Raw genomic sequence first — 26,527 nt, 5'->3', positions numbered from 1 at the left:
TTGTTCAATCGAGTTGTTTGTAAATGTGTGTTCGCTGGGCTGTGTGTGCACGCTAGACTGCATGTTCCAATGTAGGCCTATTTGACATCGTGGCTGGCTAGGTGTGCGTGTTACAATGTATTACAATCAGTGGCGATTTATTTAAGACTGCAAGGGAAGCTCGGCTTCCCCTGCAATTAAACATAATTCATGGTCAAATATTTACTATTGTGTTAACATTTTAAATGCATTAGAACACGTTCATATCTAAGACGAATTCGTTCAGAATCAGCTACATATATTAACAGGTCGACTGACTGATTTCCTTCTCAAACATTCCCGTTGCGCCACAGTGCATTTCCATGTGGAAGCTCAGCTTCCATAGACTTCAATGGGGCTGCTTTGAACATTTTTTTTCAGTGCTTCGAAACTATACGGTCATTGGATAAATGTTGCGATTATGTCTCGCCCTGGACGCTCAGAGTCTCTGGGGGTGAATGGAGGAGTGTGCTGGCCTGGACGCTGGGCTTCCGCGTGATGATTGGAGGGTCTGTCAAAAGACTAGTGATGTGTCGTTCATGAACGATTCGTTCATTTTGAACGAATCGTTATAAGGACTCGGGAGTAACGAGTCTCTCAACGAGTGATTTGTTCATTTCCCGACTCGGTCTTTCTACGAGTCTTTGGATCATTTTTCACGTGACCTGCATAGGCTCTGTAGCTAGAGGAAACGAACGATTCGTTCCTTTCCCGACTCGGTCTTTCTACGAGTCTTTGGATAATTTTTCACGTGACCTGCATAGGCTCTGTAGCTAGAGGAAACGAACGATTCGTTCCTTCCCCGACTCGGTCTTTCTACGAGTCTTTATATATATATATTATATATATTTTTATATTATATTTTTATATTATATATATCTATTTTTTCACGCGACCAGCATTGTATTTTTTATTAGAGGAAACAGTTTCCTTATTCTCTTTTGCGTGGCCGCTGTTTTAGTAAGACGTGAATGAATGATATTCGCTCAAGTCATCATACTGACTGGTTTTGTTATTTTCACTTTACATTTACACTTACAGTTTAGTGCAGTGTAATTGTTTGATGTGATAATTAAATGCTAGTGTGATAATACATGACCAAATCATACAAACTCATGATACATTATTTTAATGCAGGAATTTATTTTGAAATAGTATCTGCTGGTGCACATGTCATGCACTAACCTACATGAGAATATCATACGTGTTTGCAGTGGACGTATAGCCCCCCCCGCCCCCCCCCCCCCCCCCCCCACCCCGTTGAAATGAACGAATGACTCGAAAAAAGATTTGTTCATTTTACTGAACGAGATTCAAAGAACCGAATCAGTAAAATGAACCGAACTTCCCATCACTACAAAAGACTGCAACTCCTTTTGATTGACAGTAGCCTAATTTTGTACTACAAAAAGTCACCGAAGCTATTCAAGCTCACCATCACGGATTTTGCAACTGTTGTTAAAAGACAAACAGCAGCATCATATTTCTTGGTATTTGTTTGGCGAAATTGCTAACCAATTTTCATCATACATTTCATACAATTATACTTGTTGTTCCTTGTTCCTCTTCATTTCCACATTTCCTCCTTGATTAATATTGTTTTGTTAGATCGTTCGTTCATTAATTCATTCGTAGGCTAGGCTTGTCGTAGGGGTGAACTAGCCAGTGAACTAGCCAATTAATAAAACATTTTTAGGATCTAGGCCGAAAATAAGCTTTCCCTCTTTGAAAGACCAGCAGCCGCCGCTGATTACAATGTATCACATACTGATATTTTTGTCTGTCATAATTTAATCACCGATCATTCTCTCTCTCTAATATATATTGATAAAAATCATAGTAATAATAATATACATATATACTTAAAAACATTTGCGGTGTAGGGGGGGGGGGAGAGGGGTCTCGGGGAGACTTCTGCCCCGGGCCCACTTACAGTAATGAGTTATCCATATTTAATTTTAAATCATTTTTAAAAAACCTATCTAACCTAGCTAGTAACAACCTATCTAACCTTTGAAAGGAAACACACGTTGGTTGAAACCGATCTTTAACAAAACATGAAACAAAGTGGCAAACTTTGAATGGTAACAAAATGAATACTTAGGGTGTCAAGCGTCTGCAAGGATGGACGCATGCGCAAGAGGGATGCTGGTAGGGGAAATGGAAGTAGAGGAGGCGGATAATCAGTCGTCACGTAAACACACGCCTTGAAAAGCTGGGAGGCGTGCCTCTATTTTTGCATCCCACCCCCTATATAAGCGGGGAGGCGACCACCTGCCAACCCATTCGTTCCTGAACAGAAACGAACCATCATCATGCCTGAGCCAGCGAAATCAGCGCCCAAGAAGGGCTCCAAGAAAGCCGTCTCCAAGACTGCCGCGAAGGGAGGCAAGAAGCGCAGAAAGTCAAGGAAGGAGAGCTATGCCATCTACGTGTACAAAGTGTTGAAACAGGTCCACCCCGATACCGGCATCTCGTCCAAGGCCATGGGAATCATGAATTCCTTTGTCAACGACATTTTCGAGCGTATCGCCGGAGAGTCTTCCCGCTTGGCGCACTACAACAAGCGTTCAACCATCACATCCAGGGAGATTCAGACCGCCGTCCGCCTCCTGCTTCCCGGGGAGCTCGCTAAGCACGCCGTGTCCGAGGGCACTAAGGCTGTGACGAAGTACACCAGCTCCAAGTAAACGGGTGCCATTTGACTTCCCTGTAATACCCCAAAGGCTCTTTTAAGAGCCACCCACATTACCTTTTAAATGTGCCAATTTCCTTTTGGGCCTGTCACTGTGAAGATTCTGACCCTATATAGGGTTTAACATTGACTGAAAACATAACTGTGGTGTCTTGCAACCCATTAGCCTACTCAATTAAGAATTCCCAGATTTGAGTAGTGGGAGGCAAGTGTAGCTGCAATGTGACCTGAATAGTATGGTAATACTGTCCCACCTGACTATTTCTGAGGGGAGTACTGTAGCCTACTCTGATGAATTCAGCACAGATGATATTCACCCAACATTGTATTCATAGCCTGCCCATGTCTATATTGAAGATGTTTTGAGTCAGTCTAATTCAAGACTTTTTTTGTTTCTGGTTGTATTTAGACAGTTGAATGGTTGCCCCATTATGTGCAATTAAGTCCTGAACGTAGCTTCAAAAAATGGATGTGAATGCTTTATGTGGTCATTCCACGAAGAGGAACTTTTTGTTTTCATATTGTAAATAAAGGACATGTTGAACTGAAAGAACAAGTGATGTCTTTTGAAATATGTTTTGTCAGTGTATGTTGTAAGAAATGCTGAAGTATATTATTGCATGACCATTTCTGACCACCTGGGAACTGGTAGGTCATTTTCACTCTCATTCTGATGTGTTCTGTGACACAGTAACTTTGCCACTTAAGATGTCTGTCTGTGTATAGATGTGGTCAAATGTGTTGTTACCTGTTATAGCTTTGAAATAATGCTTCGTTTCTCCTGAAAGTGATGACATTCAAAGCTATTGCATCATCAATTCGTACATGCCTTTGGTATGTCAAAGCAAAGAAGAGATGAATAATTGCTCAGTCTAACTAAGATAATAAATTGGCCTGGACAGAATTTCTTGATACCCCTTAGAAATTATAATAATTATATGGATAAAAGTGATTTTACAAAACAATTACCTCCTTTAATTTGTATAAGACTAGACGTATGTAAACCGTCATTCGGCCTATTTGAATGGAGGAAAGTCACCGTGCCATTTGATATCATTGAGTGCACCACTCTGAACACGGATCAGAGAAAGCAAATGAGAGTTGTGTAAGGCAGTGGTTCTTAACCCTGTCCTGCATGTTTTAGAGGTTTCCCTGCTCCAACACACCTGATTCAAATAAATGGGTCGTTATCTAGGTCTGTGTAAGCTTGGTATCGAGCATGCGTTTAAATCATGTTGTTTCACATACTACAAGCATGCAAGGAAACGGAAGGACTTTGTCTTTTCATAGATAATGAGGTGGCTCTTAAAAGGGCCTTTGGGGATGTTGTAGTCAAATTACATTTAGGCGCGCTCTCCGCGAATGCGGCGGGCCAGTTGGATGTCCTTGGGCATGATGGTAACCCTCTTGGCGTGGATGGCGCACAAGTTGGTGTCCTCGAACAGACCGACCAGGTAGGCTTCGCTGGCCTCCTGCAGAGCCATCACAGCGGAACTCTGGAACCGCAAGTCAGTCTTGAAGTCCTGGGCGATTTCTCTGACCAGACGCTGGAAGGGGAGCTTGCGGATCAGCAGCTCAGTCGACTTCTGGTAGCGACGGATCTCTCTCAGAGCCACGGTGCCCGGCCTGTAACGATGGGGCTTCTTCACGCCACCGGTGGCTGGCGCACTCTTACGGGCTGCCTTGGTGGCGAGCTGCTTCCTCGGGGCTTTGCCACCGGTAGATTTACGCGCGGTCTGCTTGGTCCTGGCCATGCTGCTTGTTTCCTTCTCTTCGAGTTGAAAGTGAATACGGCAAAGGGAACGTGAACAAGTTTATATCTCCAGCCACGTCGTGCATTGATTGGACGGCCACTGAAGTGCATTCGATTTCATGCAGCGCCGACAGCCTTGAAGCTAAGAATGCCATTGGCTGCTTCAAGTCAGCCGGGCTGCAGGCGGCTGCAGGCGACACCGGCGCTGCATGAAGTCAAACGCGCCTATTGTCAGGCAGGAGACTCCTTCTCCCCCGCCATTGGATGTAGTCAGTGCCGCCAAAAATTCAAACAAGACCCCGCCCCACTCCCAATATTGCTTTGATATGATCATTTTAAAATTAAAAATCAGTTTCAAACAATTTCCCTTTCAAAAGATCACATTTTATCATAATTTCCAAAATAACTAGCGCTTTTTTACAAGGGAACATCGTATTTATTTGCGTGCATAGATATACCTAGGCTATTTTTTTTTTTTCTTCCACAGTTTAGTCTCCTCCGATGAATATCTAAAATAGATTCTCTTATTCGTGAATGAGCATCATTGTGCGCAATATATGATTATCATCTCAGCCCCTGGGTGCTTGTTTGAAAAGCGTTAGGCTATATCGAGTAGACACCAGTATGGCCGCACGTATTAACAAGGTTTTCAGAAATCCATTGGTCGACGCTCTTACGTATGTAGGCTACACATAAGGACACATTTTTTTTTTCATGAGGGACCTAATACTCGTAAGGGATATTCAAGGTGACACATTAGTAATTTATGTGTAATGTCAAATGTATAACTTTCTGGTTCATGAAAAACCTCAAGAATATATTGCTCTTTGCAAGAGTGATGTGGATGGCTCTTTAAAAGAGCCCTAGGGGATGCTACAAAACCTCGGGCCCGCCTAAATTACAAACTTTATTCCTCCGCCCTCGTCCTCCTTTGAACTGCTGCGCGCAATGGGCCGATCCTTTGGTCGCCTTAGTCGTTTACTTATGTAGGCTATTACAAAATTATTTATTATTCCAATTGTTATTTTTTTACGAGCTTCAATGTAAATGTATCCTACGGAAAGGAGACTATCCAAATATGTAGGTTACATGGCCGTGGGAACTTTTTCTGCTGGGGAGGGGGACATAATAGGCTCCTGTACACGCCTTTCAAATAGGCGGAGTGCATGTATGAATTAACAACGTTGATAAAATACTCTTATCTAAAGAAAGTTGTCTTCCTCTTAAATAAAAAAGTCAGTTTGGCCCATTATATCTGTGAGTATGGCTCACTAGTGAGAAAATGTGATCCCTTAATACACATGGTTAATAAAGGTCAATGCGCTTTTCTTGAGAATTGGGTGGCTCTTAAAAGAGTCTTTGGGGAGGGTGAGTAATCACATCAAACGGGGACGTTACTTGGACTTGACGGCTTTCTCGGTCTTCTTGGGAAGAAGTACTGCCTGGATGTTGGGCAACACACCGCCCTGAGCGATGGTGACACCACCGAGGAGTTTGTTCAGCTCTTCGTCGTTGCGGACAGCCAGCTGCAGATGACGAGGAATGATACGAGTCTTCTTATTGTCGCGGGCAGCGTTGCCAGCCAACTCAAGGATCTCAGCAGTCAAGTACTCGAGCACGGCGGCCAAATAGACGGGCGCGCCGGCCCCCACACGCTGAGCGTAATTACCTTTACGGAGGAGTCTGTGAACGCGGCCAACGGGAAACTGAAGTCCGGCGCGGGATGATCTAGTCTTTGCCTTTGCCCTGGCTTTGCCTCCGGTTTTTCCTCTTCCGCTCATTTTGTTGACGTTTTAGTTTACAGTAAATGGCATCGGTCAGAGCCCAGCTATTATACTTCACGGTAACTGGCAGTCATTGGTTACAAGGCCGGTTCGGTCTCGATCCAATCAGAGGTAGCGGCAAAACTGAAGGCGGAGTCTTTTGCTTTATCTTAAACGGCGAGTGGGGTATTTGTATGTACCCCCAGCAAGACTAGATCTGAAAAGACACATAATCTCACAAGGCACCGAGAACAGACCTACTGATGGAAATAATACAGGGTCTGTCATCCCGGTTCTATTTCGTGGAGCTCCGCCCCATAGGGGAGCTCTGCTCCTAATGGTTTACCCGCTGCCTAGTGCAGCCAATGACTGAAGATCAAAATGTATCCGCACCTATCACTCACACAGGTGCCCTATATAAGGGGGTGACAGCCGTCACTCATCCTCCCAAAAAATTCAGCACGGGTTGCTTGAATTCACTGGTTTGAAGATAGAAGAGTATCGCGAAGAAAAGAAAAAAGAGCTTTTCCATGCCACCGCTCCCGCGCAAGGCTCTTTAAAGAGCCAAGTGCAGGTGCCGTTACCTGGAGGCTGAGGGGGACCGCCACGAATTCTGTTTCGTGTGCATGGGACCCCGGGATGCCAGGGACGGGTTGGTGGATTCCCCTGACTGCGAATCATGCGCTTGCCTCTCCGTTTCGGAGAGGCGGCTGCGCTTTGATTTTTTCCAGGTGGAAGAGCCCCTTGAAGATGTGGTCTCGGCCCTGATCTCCGACGAGGAGAGTTCGGAGTTTGAGGACCACCTCGAGGCGGCAAATGAGGCGCAACCGTCTCGTAGGGACCCTCCTGTGGAGGTTATCCTGAAGAACGTGTTGCGCACAGCCCCCCTGTCCTTTCCTGATGTGGAAGGGCGGGCGCTGAGTTCAATTTCGGAGGATAACGAGGAGCCGGCTCCCGGCCCTACTGTCACTTCTGCACTGTCTCGAAGGGTGGATTTCCCTGCAATCATTAAGAAAGCAGCGGAGATCATGGGCGTTCCGCTGCCGGCCTCTCCTCCTGTGGAGGAAGAGGACCCGTGGGAGGTTGGCCCCCATGCAAAACGCATGAAGACTTCAAAACCCCTGTGCCCCACCATGCCAAAGCTGGCTGATTACGTGCAGGGCTCCTGGGAAGCGCCTTTGATGGCTAACGCGCCAGTCAAAGCGCTGCTCCCTTTCACGAGGGTGACCGGGCTGGGAGAGGCAGTTAAGACCGGCCCCCCGCCCTTGGAACCGTCCCTCGCGGCATACCTGGTTCCAGGGGCCAGCGCGTGGATGACGACTAAGAAGGCAAACCTGCCGTCCTCCCGTGACAAGCTTACTGCCTCTCTGGCAGACAAAGCTTATGTCAGGGGTGCGCAGGCAGCGGCAGCCTCCGGCAACGCCGCCCTTTTAACGGCGGCGGTCTCAAAGCTCTCGACGGAGAAACCTGAGGGCCTGTCGCCGGAGGAGACGTCGTGGGTGGCCAGGATGGCGTCCGCGGCGCTCTACCTGAATCAGGGGGCGGTCATTTGTGCAGGCAGAGCAATGGGCAACAGCCTTGTTGTTCATCGCCACCTCTGGCTGTCCCTGACGGCCATGAGAGAGGCGGACAAGTCTGCCCTGCTGAATGCCCCGGTGACGGGCGAGGGCCTGTTCGGACCGGCTGTGGCTGCAGCGTCCGAACGCTTCTCGCGCCTGGAGGAGGAGAGGAAGCACCTGCTGGGGCATATGCCCCTGCAGAAAAAGGCTAACGCTGCTCCCTTCTCTATCCCTGCAGGTGCCACACAAGGTAGAAGGAAACGAGCTCGCCGTCCGGTGGCACGAGCGGCCACTGCGACGCAGGCTGCTCCTCCCGCGACACCTGTTCCACCTTTGGCTGTTCCCCCCGAGAGAGCGGGTTACAGCCGTCCGCCTAATCCCAGCTGGCGTGGTGGCGGAGGTGGGAAAAAGAGGAGGGCGTGACTGGCGGCGGGGACCGAGGCTTCGGTTCCCACCCCTGTTTGTAGGGATGAAATAAAGAGGCTTGGACCTCCGCTTTACTCTTTCCCAGAAAGACAAGTGTTCCATCCAGTGCCTCTTGCAATCTCGACAGTTACTGAGCTGAGCACTCGTACTGTTGTCGAGCGGAGTAATGAGTTGGTTTCGGTTCGCGAGTTTCCAACTACTAGCGATGCCAAACCATCGGGCACGTACATAGCGGAGTCTGGCCCAGCTAGCAAGCGTGTGGCCAGACCGCTAGCCGCCCCCATGCGCCATAACACAGCGTGTGACTCTGTTATCACGTTACATGAGCCACCGCTGCAACGTTACGCGCAGACCTCTGGTCGCGCTGTGAGTCTTCTCGAGGATCATAATGAGGACAGCACTCAGGCCTCTTTTGGCCTTGAGACGCTGCTCCAGCCCTTTCGAGTTGACCCCGCCTTGGGCTGTGTCGCCGAGTCGGTGCACAGCGGCGGCTGGGGTCAGACGAGAGTACGGCCGTTTTGCTGTCTGCGGCTCCGCAGCTGAACGCACGCCCGCTCTCTCTGCATAATGCAGAGTGGCGAGAGTCATGCTCACTGTCAGGCTGGCTAGACAGGATACTGAGAGAGGGTTATACCATCCAGTTCATGCGCACTCCTCCTCCTTTCAGAGGAGTGAGGGAGACACGCTTGTCCTGTCCGCTGAAAGCGCTCGCACTTCGGAAAGAGATAGCGAGCTTGCTGACCAAAGGGACGGTGATCCCTGTCCCCAGAGATCAAGAGAACTCGGGTCTCTACTCCCCTTATTTTTTGGTTCCCAAGAAAAACGGGCAGATGAGACCGATTTTAGATCTGAGGGTGCTCAACGAGAGTGTGGCCAAACGGCCCTTTCGCATGCTGACGATAAAGCGTTTGCTGACTTGTGTGCAGCGGAACGACTTTGGGATCAGCATAGATCTGAAGGACGCGTATTTCCATGTGCCTATCAAACTGAAGCACAGGAGATTTCTGCGTTTTGCCTTCGAGGGGAAGAAGTACGAGTACACGCGCCTGCCGTTTGGGTACGCGCTGGCTCCTCGAACTTTCTCCAAGTGCGTGGAAGCAGCTCTAGAACCGTTACGGCGGAGGGGTATACGCATTCTGGCGTACCTCGACGACCTGTTAGTTCTGGCTCAGTCTCCGGACAGAGCTATCCAGGACGCGATCTCACTGGTGACTCAGCTCAGCCAGTTGGGGTTCGCAGTCAACTGGGAGAAGAGCGCTCCATGGCCCGCTCAGCAGTTTACCTACCTAGGTATCCATTTGGACACTGTTGGGATGAGAGCCAGACTGTCGGCACCACGGAGAGAGGCTATTTCGATAGCTCTCCGTGCGTTCCGGGTCTCACGCACAATCACCGCACTGTCGGTGATGTCCCTGTTGGGGTTGATGGCGGCGGCTCATGTAGTAGTGCCATTGGGCCTGTTATACATGCGCAAGCTGCAGAGATGGTTCGCTCAGCTGCGGTTGGATCCGGTGCGACACCGCCGCAGACTGCTAGTGATACCGAGATCAGTCAAAGCCGATCTGAGCCATTGGAGAGACCCGCGTGTCTTGACGCGCGGAGTGGACATGGGCAGAGTGACATCTCTCTACCCGGTCTTTACGGACGCGTCCTTGACCGGGTGGGGTGGAGTATGTCAGGCGGGCTCAATAGGAGGAAGATGGGAACCGTCAGAGACGCGTCACATCAACCTCCTGGAGCTCGAAGCGGTTCGACTGACTCTGTGCCATTTCGCGCTGGTGTTGAGGGATCAAGACGTTCTCGTCAGATCCGACAACAGGGCGACGGTGGCTTACATCAACAGACAGGGAGGGGTGCGCTCTCCATCTCTTCATCGCTTAGCGGAGGAAGTGTGGACTTGGGCTTTCACGCACCTGCGCTCCCTGAGAGCTCAGCACATTCAAGGTCTGCTCAACGAAGGAGCGGACCTGATGTCAAGGGGCGGCCCGAGAGAGGACGAGTGGAGGTTGAAACCGTCCATCGTTTCTCTGATCTGGGCACGCTTCGGCCGAGCACAGGTGGATCTGTTTGCGTCACGAGCCAACACACAGTGTCCTCTATGGTTCTCGCTGCGCCCACAGGACAGACCTCCGCTGGGAGTCGATGCGTTCGCGCACCGTTCCTGGCCGAGAGGTCTACTGTACGCATTTCCACCTCTGGCCTCCATCCTTCCCTTGCTGGCTCGGGTGAGGTCGGAGGGGCTGTCGGTCATTCTGATAGCCCCCGATCGCCCCGGAGCCCCGTGGTTCCCGGAACTGATGGGGATGATGGTAGGCGGGCCTTGGCCCATACCTCACCAGATGGATGCGCTCTCTCAGGCTGGAGGCCTGGTGAAGAGCCCTCCAGTGATCGGAGGCCCACTTATGGCCTGGCTACTGAGAGGGAGCTCTTAGCGCAGGGGTCTGTCTGATGCTGTCATTCAGACCATTCTGGGTGCGCGCGCACAATCTACTGCTAGAGGGTACGCGTCGCGCTGGCAAGCCTTTGCACAATGGTGTGGAAAACGGAACCTTGACCCGGTCTCATGTCCGGTCGAAATGTTCTTGTGTTTCTTACAATCGTTGTTTGACGAGGGCTTAGCCGCGAGCACTGTGCGTGTTTACGTGGCTGCCATTTCGGCATGTCACGAAGGGTTCGCAAAGACGACACTGTTCAGCCACCCGCTGGTCAAGCGTTTTCTGGCTGGGGTGTGTAGGCTCAGGCCACCTCCGAGAGCATCAACACCTACATGGGATTTATCTCTGGTGTTAGACGCTCTGTGCGGACCACCTTTCGAGCCCATAGACAACGTGTCATTACGTTTGCTTTCTCTCAAGACCAGTCTGCTCCTCGCTTTGACTACGGCTAAGCGAGTGAGCGACTTGTGCGCTCTGTCAACGCGAGCGGATTGTTTGATCATCTCGGGTGATCGAACGAGAGCAGTGTTGCGTCCTAATCCGGCCTTTATCCCCAAGGTGATTAGCCGAGCGTTCAGGGCACAGAGCTGCGAACTGAGAGCCTTTTTCCCGCCTCCGCACAGCGGAGAGGAGGAAAGACGCTTACATGGGCTGTGCCCAGTGCGCGCTCTGTCGCGCTATCTGGAATGCACAGCAAGTATCAGATCTTCTCCCCAGTTACTGATCTGCTACGGTGGATCGAGAGCTGGCTTGCCACTCTCCAAACAGAGACTTTCTCACTGGCTCTGCGAGGCTATTGGTCTCGCATACGAGTCTATGAGATGTCCCGTGCCACCTGGCATTCGGGCTCATTCCACCCGAGGAGTGGCAGCCTCAGCCGCCATCCTCAGGGGTGTGGGAGTGGAGGAGATTTGTGAGGCGGCGTCTTGGTCGTCGCCTTCACCATTTGTACGATATTATCTGTTGGACGTTTCCTCCTCATCTTTTGCGCATTCTGTCCTCAGCATGGCTGGGGGATCAGGTGTAGCGAGATGACAACTTGCTAGGTTCTTGTGGGCCCTAGATGCGAGTTGTTCATTGGTTATATCGCCAAATGTGGGACAGGCAGACGTTCTCAGTTGAGATGTCTTTACTGTATGTATTCTGTTGCCCCTCCAGCTATGCTGTTGTGCAGGCGAGAGAAACAACATGAGTTTCTAAGTAAACTTCCCCTGTTTTTCTTACCCTGGACGGCTCTCTGTGTCACAGTAGGGGTCTGACCGGGAGGACAGCCCTATGTATTATTTACATCAGCAGGTCTGTCCTCGGTGTCTTGTGAGATGATGTGTCTTTTTAGATCTAGTCTCACTGGGGGTATATCTGGCCTCGCTCGCTCCGCCTAAACCATTAGGAGCAGAGCTCCCCTATGGGGCGGAGCTCCACGAAATAGAACGATAATTAATGGAGGTAACTCCAGTTCTATGAGTGGAGCGGAGCCCCATAGGGCTGCAGGCCCAGCTCGACTTATTCAACCCGGCTGTATTTAATACTTTTGGGAGGATGAGTGACGGCTGTCACCCCCTTATGTAGGGCACCTGTGTGAGTGATAGGTGCGGATACATTTTGATCTTCAGTCATTGGCTGCACTAGGCAGCGGGTAAACCATTAGGAGCAGAGCTCCCCTATGGGGCGGAGCTCCACGAAATAGAACCGGGATGACAGACCCTGTATTATTTCCATCAGTAGGTCTGTTCTCGGTGCCTTGTGAGATTATGTGTCTTTTCAGATCTAGTCTTGCTGGGGGTACATACAAATACCCCACTCGCCGTTTAAGATAAAGCAAAAGACTCCGCCTTCAGTTTTGCCGCTACCTCTGATTGGATCGAGACCGAACCGGCCTTGTAACCAATGACTGCCAGTTACCGTGAAGTATAATAGCTGGGCTCTGACCGATGCCATTTACTGTAAACTAAAACGTCAACAAAATGAGCGGAAGAGGAAAAACCGGAGGCAAAGCCAGGGCAAAGGCAAAGACTAGATCATCCCGCGCCGGACTTCAGTTTCCCGTTGGCCGCGTTCACAGACTCCTCCGTAAAGGTAATTACGCTCAGCGTGTGGGGGCCGGCGCGCCCGTCTATTTGGCCGCCGTGCTCGAGTACTTGACTGCTGAGATCCTTGAGTTGGCTGGCAACGCTGCCCGCGACAATAAGAAGACTCGTATCATTCCTCGTCATCTGCAGCTGGCTGTCCGCAACGACGAAGAGCTGAACAAACTCCTCGGTGGTGTCACCATCGCTCAGGGCGGTGTGTTGCCCAACATCCAGGCAGTACTTCTTCCCAAGAAGACCGAGAAAGCCGTCAAGTCCAAGTAACGTCCCCGTTTGATGTGATTACTCACCCTCCCCAAAGGCTCTTTTAAGAGCCACCCAATTCTCAAGAAAAGCGCATTGACCTTTATTAACCATGTGTATTAAGGGATCACATTTTCTCACTAGTGAGCCATACTCACAGATATAATGGGCCAAACTGACTTTTTTATTTAAGAGGAAGACAACTTTCTTTAGATAAGAGTATTTTATCAACGTTGTTAATTCATACATGCACTCCGCCTATTTGAAAGGCGTGTACAGGAGCCTATTATGTCCCCCTCCCCAGCAGAAAAAGTTCCCACGGCCATGTAACCTACATATTTGGATAGTCTCCTTTCCGTAGGATACATTTACATTGAAGCTCGTAAAAAAATAACAATTGGAATAATAAATAATTTTGTAATAGCCTACATAAGTAAACGACTAAGGCGACCAAAGGATCGGCCCATTGCGCGCAGCAGTTCAAAGGAGGACGAGGGCGGAGGAATAAAGTTTGTAATTTAGGCGGGCCCGAGGTTTTGTAGCATCCCCTAGGGCTCTTTTAAAGAGCCATCCACATCACTCTTGCAAAGAGCAATATATTCTTGAGGTTTTTCATGAACCAGAAAGTTATACATTTGACATTACACATAAATTACTAATGTGTCACCTTGAATATCCCTTACGAGTATTAGGTCCCTCATGAAAAAAAAAATGTGTCCTTATGTGTAGCCTACATACGTAAGAGCGTCGACCAATGGATTTCTGAAAACCTTGTTAATACGTGCGGCCATACTGGTGTCTACTCGATATAGCCTAACGCTTTTCAAACAAGCACCCAGGGGCTGAGATGATAATCATATATTGCGCACAATGATGCTCATTCACGAATAAGAGAATCTATTTTAGATATTCATCGGAGGAGACTAAACTGTGGAAGAAAAAAAAAAAATAGCCTAGGTATATCTATGCACGCAAATAAATACGATGTTCCCTTGTAAAAAAGCGCTAGTTATTTTGGAAATTATGATAAAATGTGATCTTTTGAAAGGGAAATTGTTTGAAACTGATTTTTAATTTTAAAATGATCATATCAAAGCAATATTGGGAGTGGGGCGGGGTCTTGTTTGAATTTTTGGCGGCACTGACTACATCCAATGGCGGGGGAGAAGGAGTCTCCTGCCTGACAATAGGCGCGTTTGACTTCATGCAGCGCCGGTGTCGCCTGCAGCCGCCTGCAGCCCGGCTGACTTGAAGCAGCCAATGGCATTCTTAGCTTCAAGGCTGTCGGCGCTGCATGAAATCGAATGCACTTCAGTGGCCGTCCAATCAATGCACGACGTGGCTGGAGATATAAACTTGTTCACGTTCCCTTTGCCGTATTCACTTTCAACTCGAAGAGAAGGAAACAAGCAGCATGGCCAGGACCAAGCAGACCGCGCGTAAATCTACCGGTGGCAAAGCCCCGAGGAAGCAGCTCGCCACCAAGGCAGCCCGTAAGAGTGCGCCAGCCACCGGTGGCGTGAAGAAGCCCCATCGTTACAGGCCGGGCACCGTGGCTCTGAGAGAGATCCGTCGCTACCAGAAGTCGACTGAGCTGCTGATCCGCAAGCTCCCCTTCCAGCGTCTGGTCAGAGAAATCGCCCAGGACTTCAAGACTGACTTGCGGTTCCAGAGTTCCGCTGTGATGGCTCTGCAGGAGGCCAGCGAAGCCTACCTGGTCGGTCTGTTCGAGGACACCAACTTGTGCGCCATCCACGCCAAGAGGGTTACCATCATGCCCAAGGACATCCAACTGGCCCGCCGCATTCGCGGAGAGCGCGCCTAAATGTAATTTGACTACAACATCCCCAAAGGCCCTTTTAAGAGCCACCTCATTATCTATGAAAAGACAAAGTCCTTCCGTTTCCTTGCATGCTTGTAGTATGTGAAACAACATGATTTAAACGCATGCTCGATACCAAGCTTACACAGACCTAGATAACGACCCATTTATTTGAATCAGGTGTGTTGGAGCAGGGAAACCTCTAAAACATGCAGGACAGGGTTAAGAACCACTGCCTTACACAACTCTCATTTGCTTTCTCTGATCCGTGTTCAGAGTGGCGCACTCAATGATATCAAATGGCACGGTGACTTTCCTCCATTCAAATAGGCCGAATGACGGTTTACATACGTCTAGTCTTATACAAATTAAAGGAGGTAATTGTTTTGTAAAATCACTTTTATCCATATAATTATTATAATTTCTAAGGGGTATCAAGAAATTCTGTCCAGGCCAATTTATTATCTTAGTTAGACTGAGCAATTATTCATCTCTTCTTTGCTTTGACATACCAAAGGCATGTACGAATTGATGATGCAATAGCTTTGAATGTCATCACTTTCAGGAGAAACGAAGCATTATTTCAAAGCTATAACAGGTAACAACACATTTGACCACATCTATACACAGACAGACATCTTAAGTGGCAAAGTTACTGTGTCACAGAACACATCAGAATGAGAGTGAAAATGACCTACCAGTTCCCAGGTGGTCAGAAATGGTCATGCAATAATATACTTCAGCATTTCTTACAACATACACTGACAAAACATATTTCAAAAGACATCACTTGTTCTTTCAGTTCAACATGTCCTTTATTTACAATATGAAAACAAAAAGTTCCTCTTCGTGGAATGACCACATAAAGCATTCACATCCATTTTTTGAAGCTACGTTCAGGACTTAATTGCACATAATGGGGCAACCATTCAACTGTCTAAATACAACCAGAAACAAAAAAAGTCTTGAATTAGACTGACTCAAAACATCTTCAATATAGACATGGGCAGGCTATGAATACAATGTTGGGTGAATATCATCTGTGCTGAATTCATCAGAGTAGGCTACAGTACTCCCTCAGAAATAGTCAGGTGGGACAGTATTACCATACTATTCAGGTCACATTGCAGCTACACTTGCCTCCCACTACTCAAATCTGGGAATTCTTAATTGAGTAGGCTAATGGGTTGCAAGACACCACAGTTATGTTTTCAGTCAATGTTAAACCCTATATAGGGTCAGAATCTTCACAGTGACAGGCCCAAATGGAAATTGGCACATTTAAAAGGTAATGTGGGTGGCTCTTAAAAGAGCCTTTGGGGTATTACAGGGAAGTCATATGGCACCCGTTTACTTGGAGCTGGTGTACTTCGTCACAGCCTTAGTGCCCTCGGACACGGCGTGCTTAGCGAGCTCCCCGGGAAGCAGGAGGCGGACGGCGGTCTGAATCTCCCTGGATGTGATGGTTGAACGCTTGTTGTAGTGCGCCAAGCGGGAAGACTCTCCGGCGATACGCTCGAAAATGTCGTTGACAAAGGAATTCATGATTCCCATGGCCTTGGACGAGATGCCGGTATCGGGGTGGACCTGTTTCAACACTTTGTACACGTAGATGGCATAGCTCTCCTTCCTTGACTTTCTGCGCTTCTTGCCTCCCTTCGCGGCAGTCTTGGAGACGGCTTTCTTGGAGCCCTTCTTGGGCGCTGATTTCGCTGGCTCAGGCATGATGATGGTTCGTTTCTGTTCAGGAACGAATGGGTTGGCGGGTGGTCGCTTCCCCGCTTATATAGGGGGTGGGATGCAAAAATAGAGGCACGCCTCCCAGCTTTTCGAGGCGTTGACGTGTGAAACGCGCGTGCGCCTGATTATCCGCCTCCTCTACTTCCATTCCCTCTACGAGCATCTCTCTAGCGCAGAGGTCGCCAACCTGTCGATCGCGATCGACGTGTCGATCTCGGAGACTTTCCCTGTCGATCTCCAAAATAATTTCAGAAATACTGATCTCCGACTAATTCATGAACGCGGAGGATTCTTAAACTGAACGCGCGTTCTCTTGTACCTGGATTTGCATATTGGCCTGTGCGTGTTGCAAAGCAATTCACCGACAGAATAAATGGGCGTTTTTTCCCGAAGACGACCTTTGAGAGACCTGCTATCCCAGGATACCTGTGGGCGTGGTTGCCGTTGGTTTGTTTATTTACCCGGCCGTGTTGTCCACATAGTGTTAGCAAGCATGGCAGAGGCACCACGAAAGAGGGCGAAAAACTACAGTTTCCATCATGAATGGGAGGAGGAATTCATCTTTACAAAGAGCGCAATCCGCGCCAAAAAAGTTCAGGAGCTGAAAGTGGAGTTGAAGGCTCAACAGTCGCTTTTCTCACAACCTACGTCTCAAAGTAAGGCTGCAACTGAGGCGTCATTTCGTATTAGCCACATTTTGGCTAAACACAAGAGACCTTTTACAGATGGGGATTTGTTTAAGGAACTATTGACCGTCACCGCAGAGACTGTTTGCAGCACCTTCAAAAACAAAGAGGACATAAAAGCTGCATTCCGTGCTGTGCCTCTTGGTCCTACAACAGTGACACGAAGGATCGAGTTACTGTCGGATAACGTTGGTCAACAGGTGTTGGAGGACTTGTCACTCTGTGAATATTTTTCACTGCAGTTTGATGAATCGCTGGATGTAATGGACACGGCTCAGCTTGTTGTATTTGTCAGAATGGCTTTCCAGGACTTTACAACAAAGGAGGACTTCCTCACTCTTCTCCAATTAAAAGAGAGAACGAGAGGTGAGGATATTTACAACGTTTTTAAAAGCTATGTCCGTGAAAAGAACATCCCCATTCAGAAACTGGTGGCAATCACTACCGATGGGGCACCGGCAATGTGCGGTGTGCACGCTGGTTTTATAGCACTGTGCCGTAATGATCCGGATTTCCCCGACTTCATGAAGTATCACTGTGTGATTCATCAGCAAGCCTTGGCTGGGAAAGTTGTGGACTTTTCTCATGTCATGTCACTGGTGGTCAAAGTGGTAAACTCGATTCGAGCAAAAGCGCTTCAGCATCGCTTATTCAAGGCGTTATTGGATGAGCTCGATTCGGCGTATGGAGACCTGCTTCTGCATGCTGATGTCAGGTGGTTGAGTCGCGGAAAAGTGCTGCAGCGATTTGTTGACTTGCTGCCTGAGATTAAGACGTTTCTGTCGAAAAGGAACGAGGAGCACGAGGAACTTTCAACGGATGCGTGGCTACTGGACCTGGGGTTTCTGACGGACCTAACCGGAAAACTAAACTCGCTCAACCACGAACTCCAGGGAAAAGACCGCCACCTCCTCCACATGATCAGCGCAGTGAATGCGTTCAAGGCCAAACTCTGTGTCTGGACCACGAATCTGAGGAAAGGGACGCTGACACACTTTACAAACCTGGAAAAAATGTCACAGTCCATCAAAGACTCTTCTGACTTTCACCCTGAGCAGTACTGTGTGCACCTGGACAAACTGGCAGCGGAGTTCAGTCGACGTTTTGGTGAGTTAGAAATCATGAAGGATATTGCTGCATTTCTTTCAAACCCATTCCTGCCTATTAATACAGAGGAGGTTGCAGACCAATTCGAGAAAGCATTTGCTTTGCCAAGTGGAGTGGACATGGAGATGCTTGATTTGCAAAATGACATTGAGCTGAAAGCCAGGTCAAGGGACAGTGACTTTTGGGGACTTGTCAGCCGAGAGAAGTTTCCTCTCCTCAGTGCATGTGCACTAAAAGTGAGTGCCTACTTTGGATCGACCTACCTCTGTGAAATGGCATTTTCACAGATGAAAATCACCAAATCCAAGTACAGGAGCCGGCTTACTGACAGACACCTCACAGACTGCCTCAGACTGGCTGTCTCTGCTTATGAGCCAAACTACAAGGCACTCACAGACAGTGTTCAGTCACAGCCATCACACTGACTTGTCACATGAGAAATTTGTCAGTGTTGTGTTGTAACTTCAGTTTATAAATAAAACCGTTCATATCCAGCCTGCTCATTGCAAAAGTGTTTTTTCTTGTTCATATTGTTCACAAAGTGTTTGATTTCATTCAATTACAATAAGGCCAAATATAAAGTTAAGTTGTAAGTTCAGTCTGGAGTCTGTTCTGTCTCTCAACGCCTCAATAGGTAGATCTTCGGGTCACCAAGGCAAAGGTCGGTGATCTTTGGCCTAAATAGGTTGGTGACCACTGAGTCTAGCGCATGCGTCCATCCTTGCGGACGCTTGACACCCTAAAGTATCCATTTTGTTACCATTCAAAGTTTGCCACTTTGTTTCATGTTTTGGTAAAGATCGGTTTCAACCAACGTGTTTCCTTTCAACCGTTAGATAGGTTGTCTACTTTAAATAGCCTATGTCTAATGTCTACTTAAATACATATGAATACAAAACCATTTGTATTTTTACTAGCTACACGTAAATGCTACTGTAAAAACGTTGCATTGTTCCAAATACTATAATTAGCCACTTTAGTCTCACATTTAGCCTCGTTTTGTTGCTGCTCTCAGCAGCTAAATGTCGCAGATAACCTTCCAAACTAAATCAAGCCTCACTAAAAACGTGTCCGATTACAATCCTAGCGCAATACACACACGGCGCTTGGTGGCTTCGATATAACCAATCATTTATGAAGAAATTGTTCAACTGAAATAAGACAGATTTCCTTTACTGACCGGCAATATTTTGAGGTGAAGGTCAGTTTAGTATCAAATTGTCACATGTGTGGTGCTCTGGTACTCATGCCATTTCAGAAAAGAGGCCTACATCGTCGGCACTCATCCCTGATGCATTTTCAACCTGACCCACTAATGGCCACGGGTACTTGTTTAGGTAGTGTGACTGCATGGAGGAGGAATGTAGGCTATCGTTATCAATACTGCATTAAATATGGATATCTCTTCACTGAAAGTATGGGTGGCTCTTAAAAGAGCCTTTGGGTTGTTAAATCTTGAAACGGGTCAGAAATGCAGCTCAACCGCCGAAGCCGTAGAGCGTGCGTCCCTGGCGCTTGAGAGCGTAGACGACGTCCATGGCGGTCACGGTCTTTCTCTTAGCATGCTCGGTGTAGGTCACAGCATCACGGATGACATTCTCAAGAAACACTTTCAGAACCCCACGAGTCTCCTCATAGATCAAGCCCGAGATACGCTTCACGCCGCCACGACGAGCAAGGCGACGGATGGCGGGTTTGGTTATGCCCTGGATGTTATCTCTCAAAACTTTGCGGTGGCGCTTGGCGCCTCCCTTTCCGAGTCCTTTGCCTCCTTTTCCTCTTCCTGACATGATGTCTGACGTCGAGTTTACCAACAATTGTGGGGTGTAGAACAGACTCACTGGCTTTATGTCTCGACAGTACGGACGTGAAGGAACACTGCAAGCGCCATTCTTCTTGTATCTATGGCGTTGCAATTAAAGGGACCGTCTGCAAACATGGCCTCCTGTATGCTGACACTATTTTGTCATGTGTATTCTCAAAGCCATTTCCAAAAGTTTATGAAAGGGATCGCGATAGTTAAAAAAACGATCTGTCAATCACTCCTGGGAGCCCTCCTGGGAACCAAGTAAACGTAGTGTCTTCAATTTCAGACGGTCGTCAGAAGATGACCGTAAATGGCGGGGGGGGGGGTGTAAGCCTGGAGGAGAGACATCATGTAGTCGGGTGCAGTCCCGTTCACCGCTCGGAAGGTCAGTACCAGAGTCTTGAATCTGATACGGCCCGTGATGGGAAGCCAGTGTAGGGAGATGAGGAGCGGGGTAACATGGGAGGTTCTGGGTAGATTGAAGACCAGATGGGCCGCCGCGTTCTGAATCCTCTGGAGAGGGCGGGTTGGCAATATTAGGCATGGTCTTTTAACACTGTGTCGCGCTATGTCCGTGACAGATGACCATAGACTTAACTTGACAGTATTTGATGTATTCACATTTCTACACACTCTATACCCTTTGTCATTTCATGAGGTGAAAACGCTAAGGCCACAAGGCAATGTTTGGGTCCCAGGTCCAAGTCGCTGCAGTTGGCGCCCTGAGAATGACACCACAACTGATAATGGCTGTATTATATCCTGCGTAACAATGCGTCGGTATCGTTGGTTGTGAGTGCACACCATGAGCTATGTTTTCATAGAAATGTATTGGGTGAAAGTACTGTATTTGATGACTTGACTGTCTCTGTGAAAATATAGGGCTAATAATTTGGGGAAGGGAGACGGACCCACCGATGGTTCTGAACTTGAGACCTGTGTTTTACGCGACTCAGAAGACGCACATTAAAAACCTTTGGCTCCCTAACTGGCTACCCCGAAGCTGCACATTCTATTACCTGACATCTTGGCCCACTGTGCAACGTTTCTGGTCTGAAGAAAATGCACTTTTAAACACTTTAGAGGAAAAATGCCATCGGTAAACCCGTGCGCAACGCTCAGTCTTGGAGTTAAACGCTGGCGTGTTGGGAGAGTTGCAACAAAAAACACGATGCTTCCGCTACTACAACAACTTTACGATGAGCAATAAGAAGTTTACTTTCTAGCCACAGCTGGTTTTGGACAGTTTGTCTATTTCAGCTGCGATTTTTACACCGTTATACACGAGGAGAAAACACAAGTGGCACCGCTTGTCGATTGCATACAGCGGTCGAGCTGACTAATTGAGTCTACACAGTTCTCATGCCGCCTTTAAGGCCAGCCCCCAGCCCGGAGCCGAACACTACTCCCGAGCATTGAAATCAGTTGAATTTACTCGAGCGATCGGTTCAAACGACAGACATGGCAGAAGTCGCCCCAGCAGCACCCGCTCCGGCCAAATCACCCAAGAAGAAGGCAGCAGCCAAGCCCAAGAAAGCGGGACCCAGCGTCAGTGAGCTGATAGTTAAGGCTGTGTCCGCCTCCAAGGAACGCAGCGGCGTGTCCCTGGCAGCGCTCAAGAAGGCTCTTTCAGCCGGTGGCTACGATGTAGAGAAGAACAACTCCCGCGTCAAGGTCGCCGTCAAGGGACTGGTTACGAAGGGGACCTTGGTCCAGACCAAGGGAACCGGCGCCTCCGGGTCTTTTAAAATCAACAAGGCCGCTGAGACCAAGGCTAAAAAGCCTGTCAAGAAAGCCGTCACCCCGAAGCCTAAAAAGGTTGTCGCCAAGAAGCCCGCTGCGGCCAAGAAGCCCAAGAAGGCTGTGGCGAAGAAGCCAGCAGCTGCCAAGAAGTCTCCTAAGAAGGCAAAGAAGCCCGTGGCAGCCAAGAAGGCTACGAAGAGCCCCAAAAAGGCCAAGAAGCCTGTGACGCCCAAGAAGGTAGCGGCCAAGAGCCCCAAGAAGGCAGTCAAGGCAGTCAAACCCAAAGCGGCCAAGCCCAAGGCAAAGAAGGCTACACCCAAGAAGAAGTAATTTCTTTAATACATTTTCTACGTGGCAGTTGCTTTGCTCACTGTCACACACGCACAAACAAAAGGCTCTTTCAAGAGCCACCAACTCTTTCCGTAAAAGCGCATCCATTTGTTTCCCTCCACAAATACTACGTGTAGGCTACAGTAAAACTTGCTTTGAGTAAATGCCCCATTTGGTCTTGGGGATTATCATACTATGTCGTTGACATGGGCATCTCACCGATAAAACCGGTATTTGTTACATTGTGGGGGAAATCTTCCCCCGCTCATACACCGCTTTAAATAGTAGCGACTTAATAACAGAAACAAGCAAGTTGTATTTCGTGGAGCTCCGCCCCATAGGGGAGCTCTGCTCCTAATGGTTTACCCGCTGCCTAGTGCAGCCAATGACTGAAGATCAAAATGTATACACACCTGTCACTCACACAGGTGCCCTATATAAAGGGGTGACAGCCGTCACTTATACTTCCAAAAAATTCAGCACAGGTTGCTTGAATTTGATTGAAGACTGAAAGAGTATGAATTTTTCCATGTCACCTCTGTGGCATAAAGCTCTTATCTGAGCTCATTGCAGGTGCCATCATCTGGAAGCCAAGGGAGACCGCTACGAATTTTGCTTCGTGTGTTTGGGACCTCGGCAGGCCAGATACGGTCTGGTGAAACCCCCGGAATGTAGCGAGTGCGCTGGTCTCTCTTTAAAAGAGAGACGAAAGCGTCACAAGCTCTTCCAGGTTGGAGAGCTACTCGAAGACGTGGTTTCGGCCCTGCTCTCTGATGAGTAGAGTTCAGGGTCAGAGGATCTAGGCGTACTCGAGGTGGCTAATGAGGTGCAAAAGTTTGGGCGGGAACCTCCTGTGGCGGCTTCTTTCCCAGGCGCGTTGCGCTCAACCCCCCGCACTTCTCTGAGGTACAAAGGGCGCGTGTTGAGCTCGGCCTCAAAGGATGACGAGGAGCCGGCTCCCGTCCCTCTCGTCTCCTCTGCGTTGTCTCGCAGAGCAGACTTCCCTACTATCATAGCAAAGGCAGAGGCAATTTTGGACGTTCCCCTGCCGGCCTCTCCTCCTGTAGAGGAAGAGGACCCGTGGGATGTTGGCCCCTATGCTAAACGCATGAAAGCCTCAAAGCCCTTATGCCCCGCTATGCCTAAAATGGCTGATTATATGCAGGGTTCTTGGGATGCACCGTTGACGGCAAATGCGCCAGTCAAGGTGCTTCTCCCACTCACGAGAGTGAACGGGCTGGAAGAGGCTGTTAAATCGGATCCCCCGCCCTTGGAACCGTCCCTCGTGGCGTACTTGGTGCCAGGGGCGAGCACCTGGTTGGCGGCGTGGAAGGCGACCCTGCCGTCACCCCGGGACAAGCTCACTGCCTCTCTGGCAGATAAGGCTTATGTCTGGGGTGCGCTCGGAGCAGCTGCCTCTGGAAACGCTCCCCTTTTGACGGCGGCTGTCTCGAAACTTTCCACGGAAAGGCCTGAGGGACTGTCGGCTGAGGAGACATCGTGGGTTGCCAGAATGGCGTCCGTGGCTCTCCACCTGAACCAGGGGGCAGCGATTTGCGCCGGTAGAGTGATGGGCAACAGCGTGGTTGTTCATTGCCACCTGTGGTTATCGCTCACTGCCATGAGAGAGGCGGACAAGTCCGCCCTGCTCAATGCTCCAGTGACTAGCGAGGGCTTGTTCGGACCGGTTGTGGATCAGCCTCTGAACGCCTCTCGCTTCTAGAGGAGAGGAAGCACCTTCTTGCAGAGGAAGCTCAACGCTGCTCCCTTTTCCTCTCCTCTCTGCAGGAGGAATCGAGCCTGCCGTCCTGTGGCATGAGCGGCCACGGCGACGGCGACGCAGGCTGCTCCTCCCGCGGGACCTGTCCCACCCTCGGGTGTTGCCCCCGAGAGAGCGGGTTACGGCCTTCCACCTAACCCCAGCTGTCGCGGTAGCAGAGGTGGAAAGAAGAGGAGAGCGTGGCTGGCGGCGGGTACCGAGGCTTCAGTTCCCACCCCTGTTTGTATGGATGAGGATTGGACCTCCGTTTTACTCTTTCCAAGAAAGACAAGTATTTCTTCCAGTGCCTCTTACGGTCTCGACAGTTACTGAGCTGAGCACTCGTACTGTTGTCGAGCAGAGTGATAAGTTGGTTTCGGTTCGCGGTTTTTCCACAACTAGCGATGCCGAACCATCGAGCACGTACATAGCGGAGTCTGGCCCAGCTAGCAAGCGTGTAGCCAGACCGCTAGCCGCCCCCATGCACCATAACACAGCGTGTGACTCTGTTATTACGTTACATGAGCCACCGCTGCAACAGTACGCAGAGACCTCTGGACGCGCTGTGAGTCCTCTCGAGGCTCATAATGATGACAGCACTCAGACCTCTTCTGGCCTTGAGACGCTGCTCCAGCCCTTTCGAGTTGACCCCACCTTGGGCTGTGTCGCCAATTCGGTGCACAGCGGCGGCTGGGGTCAGACGAGAGTACGGCCGTTTCCTGTCTGCGGCTACGCAGCTGAACGCACGCCCGCTCTCTCTGCGTTATGCAGAGTGGCGAGAGTCATGCTCACTGCCAAGCTGGCTAGACAGGATACTAAGAGAGGGTTATGCCATCCAGTTCATGTGGACTCCCCCTCCTTTCAGAGAAGTGAGGGAGACACACTTTTCCTGCCCGCTGATAGCACTCGCGCTCCGGAAGGAGATAGCGAGCTTGCTGACCAAAGGGAAGGTGATCCCGGTCCCCAGAGATCAGGAAAACTTGGGTCTCTACTCCCCTTATTTTTTGGTTCCCAAGAAAAACGGGGGGATGAGACCAATTATAGACCTGAGGGTGCTCAACGAGAGTGTGGCCAAACGGCCCTTTCGCATGCTGAAGATAAAGCATTTGCTGTTGTGTACAGCAGAAAGATTTTGGGATCAGCATAGATCTGAAGGACGCGTATTTCCATGTGCCTATCAAACTGAAGCACAGGAGATTTCTGCGTTTTGCCTTCGAAGGGAAGAAGTACGAGTACACGCGCCTGCCGTTTGGGTACGCGCAGGCTCCTTGAACTTTCTCCAAGGTGCTTGGAAGCAGCTCTAGAACCGTTACGGCGGAAGGGTATACGCATTCTGGCGTACCTCGACGACCTGTTAGTTCTGGCTCAGTCTCAGGACAGAGCTATCCAGGACGCGACCTCACTGGTGACTCAGCTCAGCCAGTTGGGGTTCGCTGTCAACTGGGAGAAGAGCGCTCCATGGCCCGCTCAACAGTTTACCTACCTAGGTATCCATTTGGACACTGTTGGGATGAGAGCCAGACTGTCGGCACCACGGAGAGAGCCGGGTGGGGTGGAGTATGTCAGGCGGGCTCGATAGGAGGAAGATGGGAACCGTCAGAGACGCGTCACATCAACCTCCTGGAGCTCGAAGCGGTTCGACTGACTCTGTGCCTTTTCGCGCTGGTATTGAAGGATCAAGACTTTCTCGTCAGATCCGACAACAGAGCGACGGTGGCTTACATCAACAGACAGGGAGGGGTGCGCTCTCCATCACTTCATCGCTTAGCGGAGGAAGTGTGGACTTGGCATTTCACGCACCTACACTCCCTGAGAGCTCAGCACATTCCAGGTCTGCTCAACGAGGGAGCGGACCTGATGTCAAGGGGTGGCCCGAGAGAGGACGAGTGGAGGTTGAAACCGTCCATCGTTTCTCTGATCTGGGCACGCTTCGGCTGAGCACTGGTGGATCTATTTGCGTCACGAGCCAACACACAGTGTCCTCTATGGTTCTCGCTGCGCACACAGGACAGACCTCCGCTGGGAGTCGATGCGTTCGCGCACCGTTCCTGGCCGAGAGGTCTACTGTACGCATTTCCACCTCTGGCCTCCATCCTTCCCTTGCTGGCTTGGGTGAGGTCGGACGGGCTGTCGGTCATTCTGATAGCCCCCGATCGCCCCGGAGCCCCGTGATTCCCAGAACTGATGGGGATGCTGGTAGACGGGCTTTGGCCCATACCTCACCAGATGGATGTGCTCTCTCAGGCCGGAGGCCTGGTGAAGAGCCCTCCAGTGATCGGAGGCCCACTTATGGCCTGGCTACTGAGAGGGAGCTCTTAGAGCACAGAGGTCTGTCTGATGTTGTCATTCAGACCATTCAGAGTGCGCGCGCACAATCTACTGCTAGAGGGTACGCGTCACGCTGGCGAGCCTTTGCACAATGGTGTGGAAAACAGAACCTTGATCCGGTCTCATGTCCAGTCAAAATGTTCTTGTGTTTCTTACAATCGTTGTTTGACGAGGGCTTAGCCACAATCACTCTGCGTGTTTACGCGGCTGCCATTTCGGCGTGTCA

At 49.7% G+C, this 26,527-nt stretch overlaps 8 protein-coding genes and 1 pseudogene across 12 annotated transcripts in view; 5 read left to right on the top strand and 4 right to left on the bottom strand.

Annotated features, from left to right (window-relative positions):
• The first annotated feature begins 2,109 nt into the window (after positions 1-2,109).
• LOC124468434 (histone H2B) lies at positions 2,110-3,227 on the top strand. Its single transcript, XM_047021149.1, has one exon. It carries the CDS (start codon positions 2,334-2,336, stop codon positions 2,706-2,708), a length of 375 nt encoding a protein of 124 aa, XP_046877105.1. The 5' UTR covers positions 2,110-2,333; the 3' UTR covers positions 2,709-3,227.
• Positions 3,228-3,839: 612 nt separating this feature from the next.
• On the bottom strand, positions 3,840-6,227 carry LOC124468427 (histone H3). The gene is made up of 3 exons (XM_047021142.1): positions 6,136-6,227; positions 5,865-5,992; positions 3,840-4,484 (listed from the first exon to the last, which is right to left on the bottom strand). The coding sequence occupies exon 3, from the start codon at positions 4,465-4,467 to the stop codon at positions 4,057-4,059; it is 411 nt and encodes a 136-aa protein (XP_046877098.1). The 5' UTR covers positions 4,468-4,484; positions 5,865-5,992; positions 6,136-6,227; the 3' UTR covers positions 3,840-4,056.
• LOC124468429 (histone H2A-like) lies at positions 5,861-6,265 on the bottom strand. Its single transcript, XM_047021144.1, has one exon. It carries the CDS (start codon positions 6,245-6,247, stop codon positions 5,861-5,863), a length of 387 nt encoding a protein of 128 aa, XP_046877100.1. The 5' UTR covers positions 6,248-6,265.
• A 6,324-nt stretch (positions 6,266-12,589) lies between these two features.
• On the top strand, positions 12,590-15,060 carry LOC124468426 (histone H3). Its single transcript, XM_047021141.1, has 2 exons — positions 12,590-12,996; positions 14,377-15,060. Exon 2 carries the CDS (start codon positions 14,394-14,396, stop codon positions 14,802-14,804), a length of 411 nt encoding a protein of 136 aa, XP_046877097.1. The 5' UTR covers positions 12,590-12,996; positions 14,377-14,393; the 3' UTR covers positions 14,805-15,060.
• fam184ab (family with sequence similarity 184 member Ab) overlaps positions 12,614-26,527 on the top strand; it is a 75,486-nt gene continuing 61,572 nt past the window's right edge. For 4 of the 5 annotated variants that reach the window (XM_047021130.1, XM_047021136.1, XM_047021135.1 and 1 more), the window contains exon 1: positions 12,949-12,996. Coding sequence is in view for 1 of the 5 variants with exons in the window: in XM_047021132.1 (XP_046877088.1) it covers positions 12,614-12,725; positions 12,869-12,996 (240 nt within the window). In the remaining 4 variants the exon portion in view is untranslated. Of the gene's footprint in view, positions 12,726-12,868; positions 12,997-26,527 lie in introns of those variants that run through there. The other variant, XM_047021132.1, reaches the window with a different exon arrangement.
• LOC124468433 (histone H2B) lies at positions 15,166-16,711 on the bottom strand. The gene has a single exon (XM_047021147.1). It carries the CDS (start codon positions 16,524-16,526, stop codon positions 16,152-16,154), a length of 375 nt encoding a protein of 124 aa, XP_046877103.1. The 5' UTR covers positions 16,527-16,711; the 3' UTR covers positions 15,166-16,151.
• Positions 19,305-20,452, bottom strand: LOC124468437 (histone H4). Its single transcript, XM_047021151.1, has one exon. The coding sequence runs from the start codon at positions 20,122-20,124 to the stop codon at positions 19,813-19,815; it is 312 nt and encodes a 103-aa protein (XP_046877107.1). The 5' UTR covers positions 20,125-20,452; the 3' UTR covers positions 19,305-19,812.
• Positions 20,669-22,378, top strand: LOC124468424 (histone H1-like). Its single transcript, XM_047021139.1, has one exon. It carries the CDS (start codon positions 21,603-21,605, stop codon positions 22,212-22,214), a length of 612 nt encoding a protein of 203 aa, XP_046877095.1. The 5' UTR covers positions 20,669-21,602; the 3' UTR covers positions 22,215-22,378.
• LOC124468998 lies at positions 23,728-26,292 on the top strand (annotated as a pseudogene).

The sequence above is a fragment of the Hypomesus transpacificus genome, chromosome 6 (assembly GCF_021917145.1).
Source record: "Hypomesus transpacificus isolate Combined female chromosome 6, fHypTra1, whole genome shotgun sequence".
In the NCBI taxonomy this organism is placed as follows: domain Eukaryota; kingdom Metazoa; phylum Chordata; class Actinopteri; order Osmeriformes; family Osmeridae; genus Hypomesus; species Hypomesus transpacificus.
Note: the sequence above shows the minus strand (reverse complement) of the source record. Positions and strands in the feature narration are given on the sequence as shown.

Excerpts from the sequence above, each read along its gene's own strand:
- LOC124468426 (XM_047021141.1), top strand. The coding sequence starts at position 14,394 with ATGGCCAGGACCAAGCAGACCGCGCGTAAATCTACCGGTGGCAAAGCC.
- LOC124468429 (XM_047021144.1), bottom strand. The coding sequence starts at position 6,247 with ATGAGCGGAAGAGGAAAAACCGGAGGCAAAGCCAGGGCAAAGGCAAAG.
- LOC124468434 (XM_047021149.1), top strand. The coding sequence starts at position 2,334 with ATGCCTGAGCCAGCGAAATCAGCGCCCAAGAAGGGCTCCAAGAAAGCC.
- LOC124468437 (XM_047021151.1), bottom strand. The coding sequence starts at position 20,124 with ATGTCAGGAAGAGGAAAAGGAGGCAAAGGACTCGGAAAGGGAGGCGCC.
- LOC124468424 (XM_047021139.1), top strand. The coding sequence starts at position 21,603 with ATGGCAGAAGTCGCCCCAGCAGCACCCGCTCCGGCCAAATCACCCAAG.
- LOC124468433 (XM_047021147.1), bottom strand. The coding sequence starts at position 16,526 with ATGCCTGAGCCAGCGAAATCAGCGCCCAAGAAGGGCTCCAAGAAAGCC.
- LOC124468427 (XM_047021142.1), bottom strand. The coding sequence starts at position 4,467 with ATGGCCAGGACCAAGCAGACCGCGCGTAAATCTACCGGTGGCAAAGCC.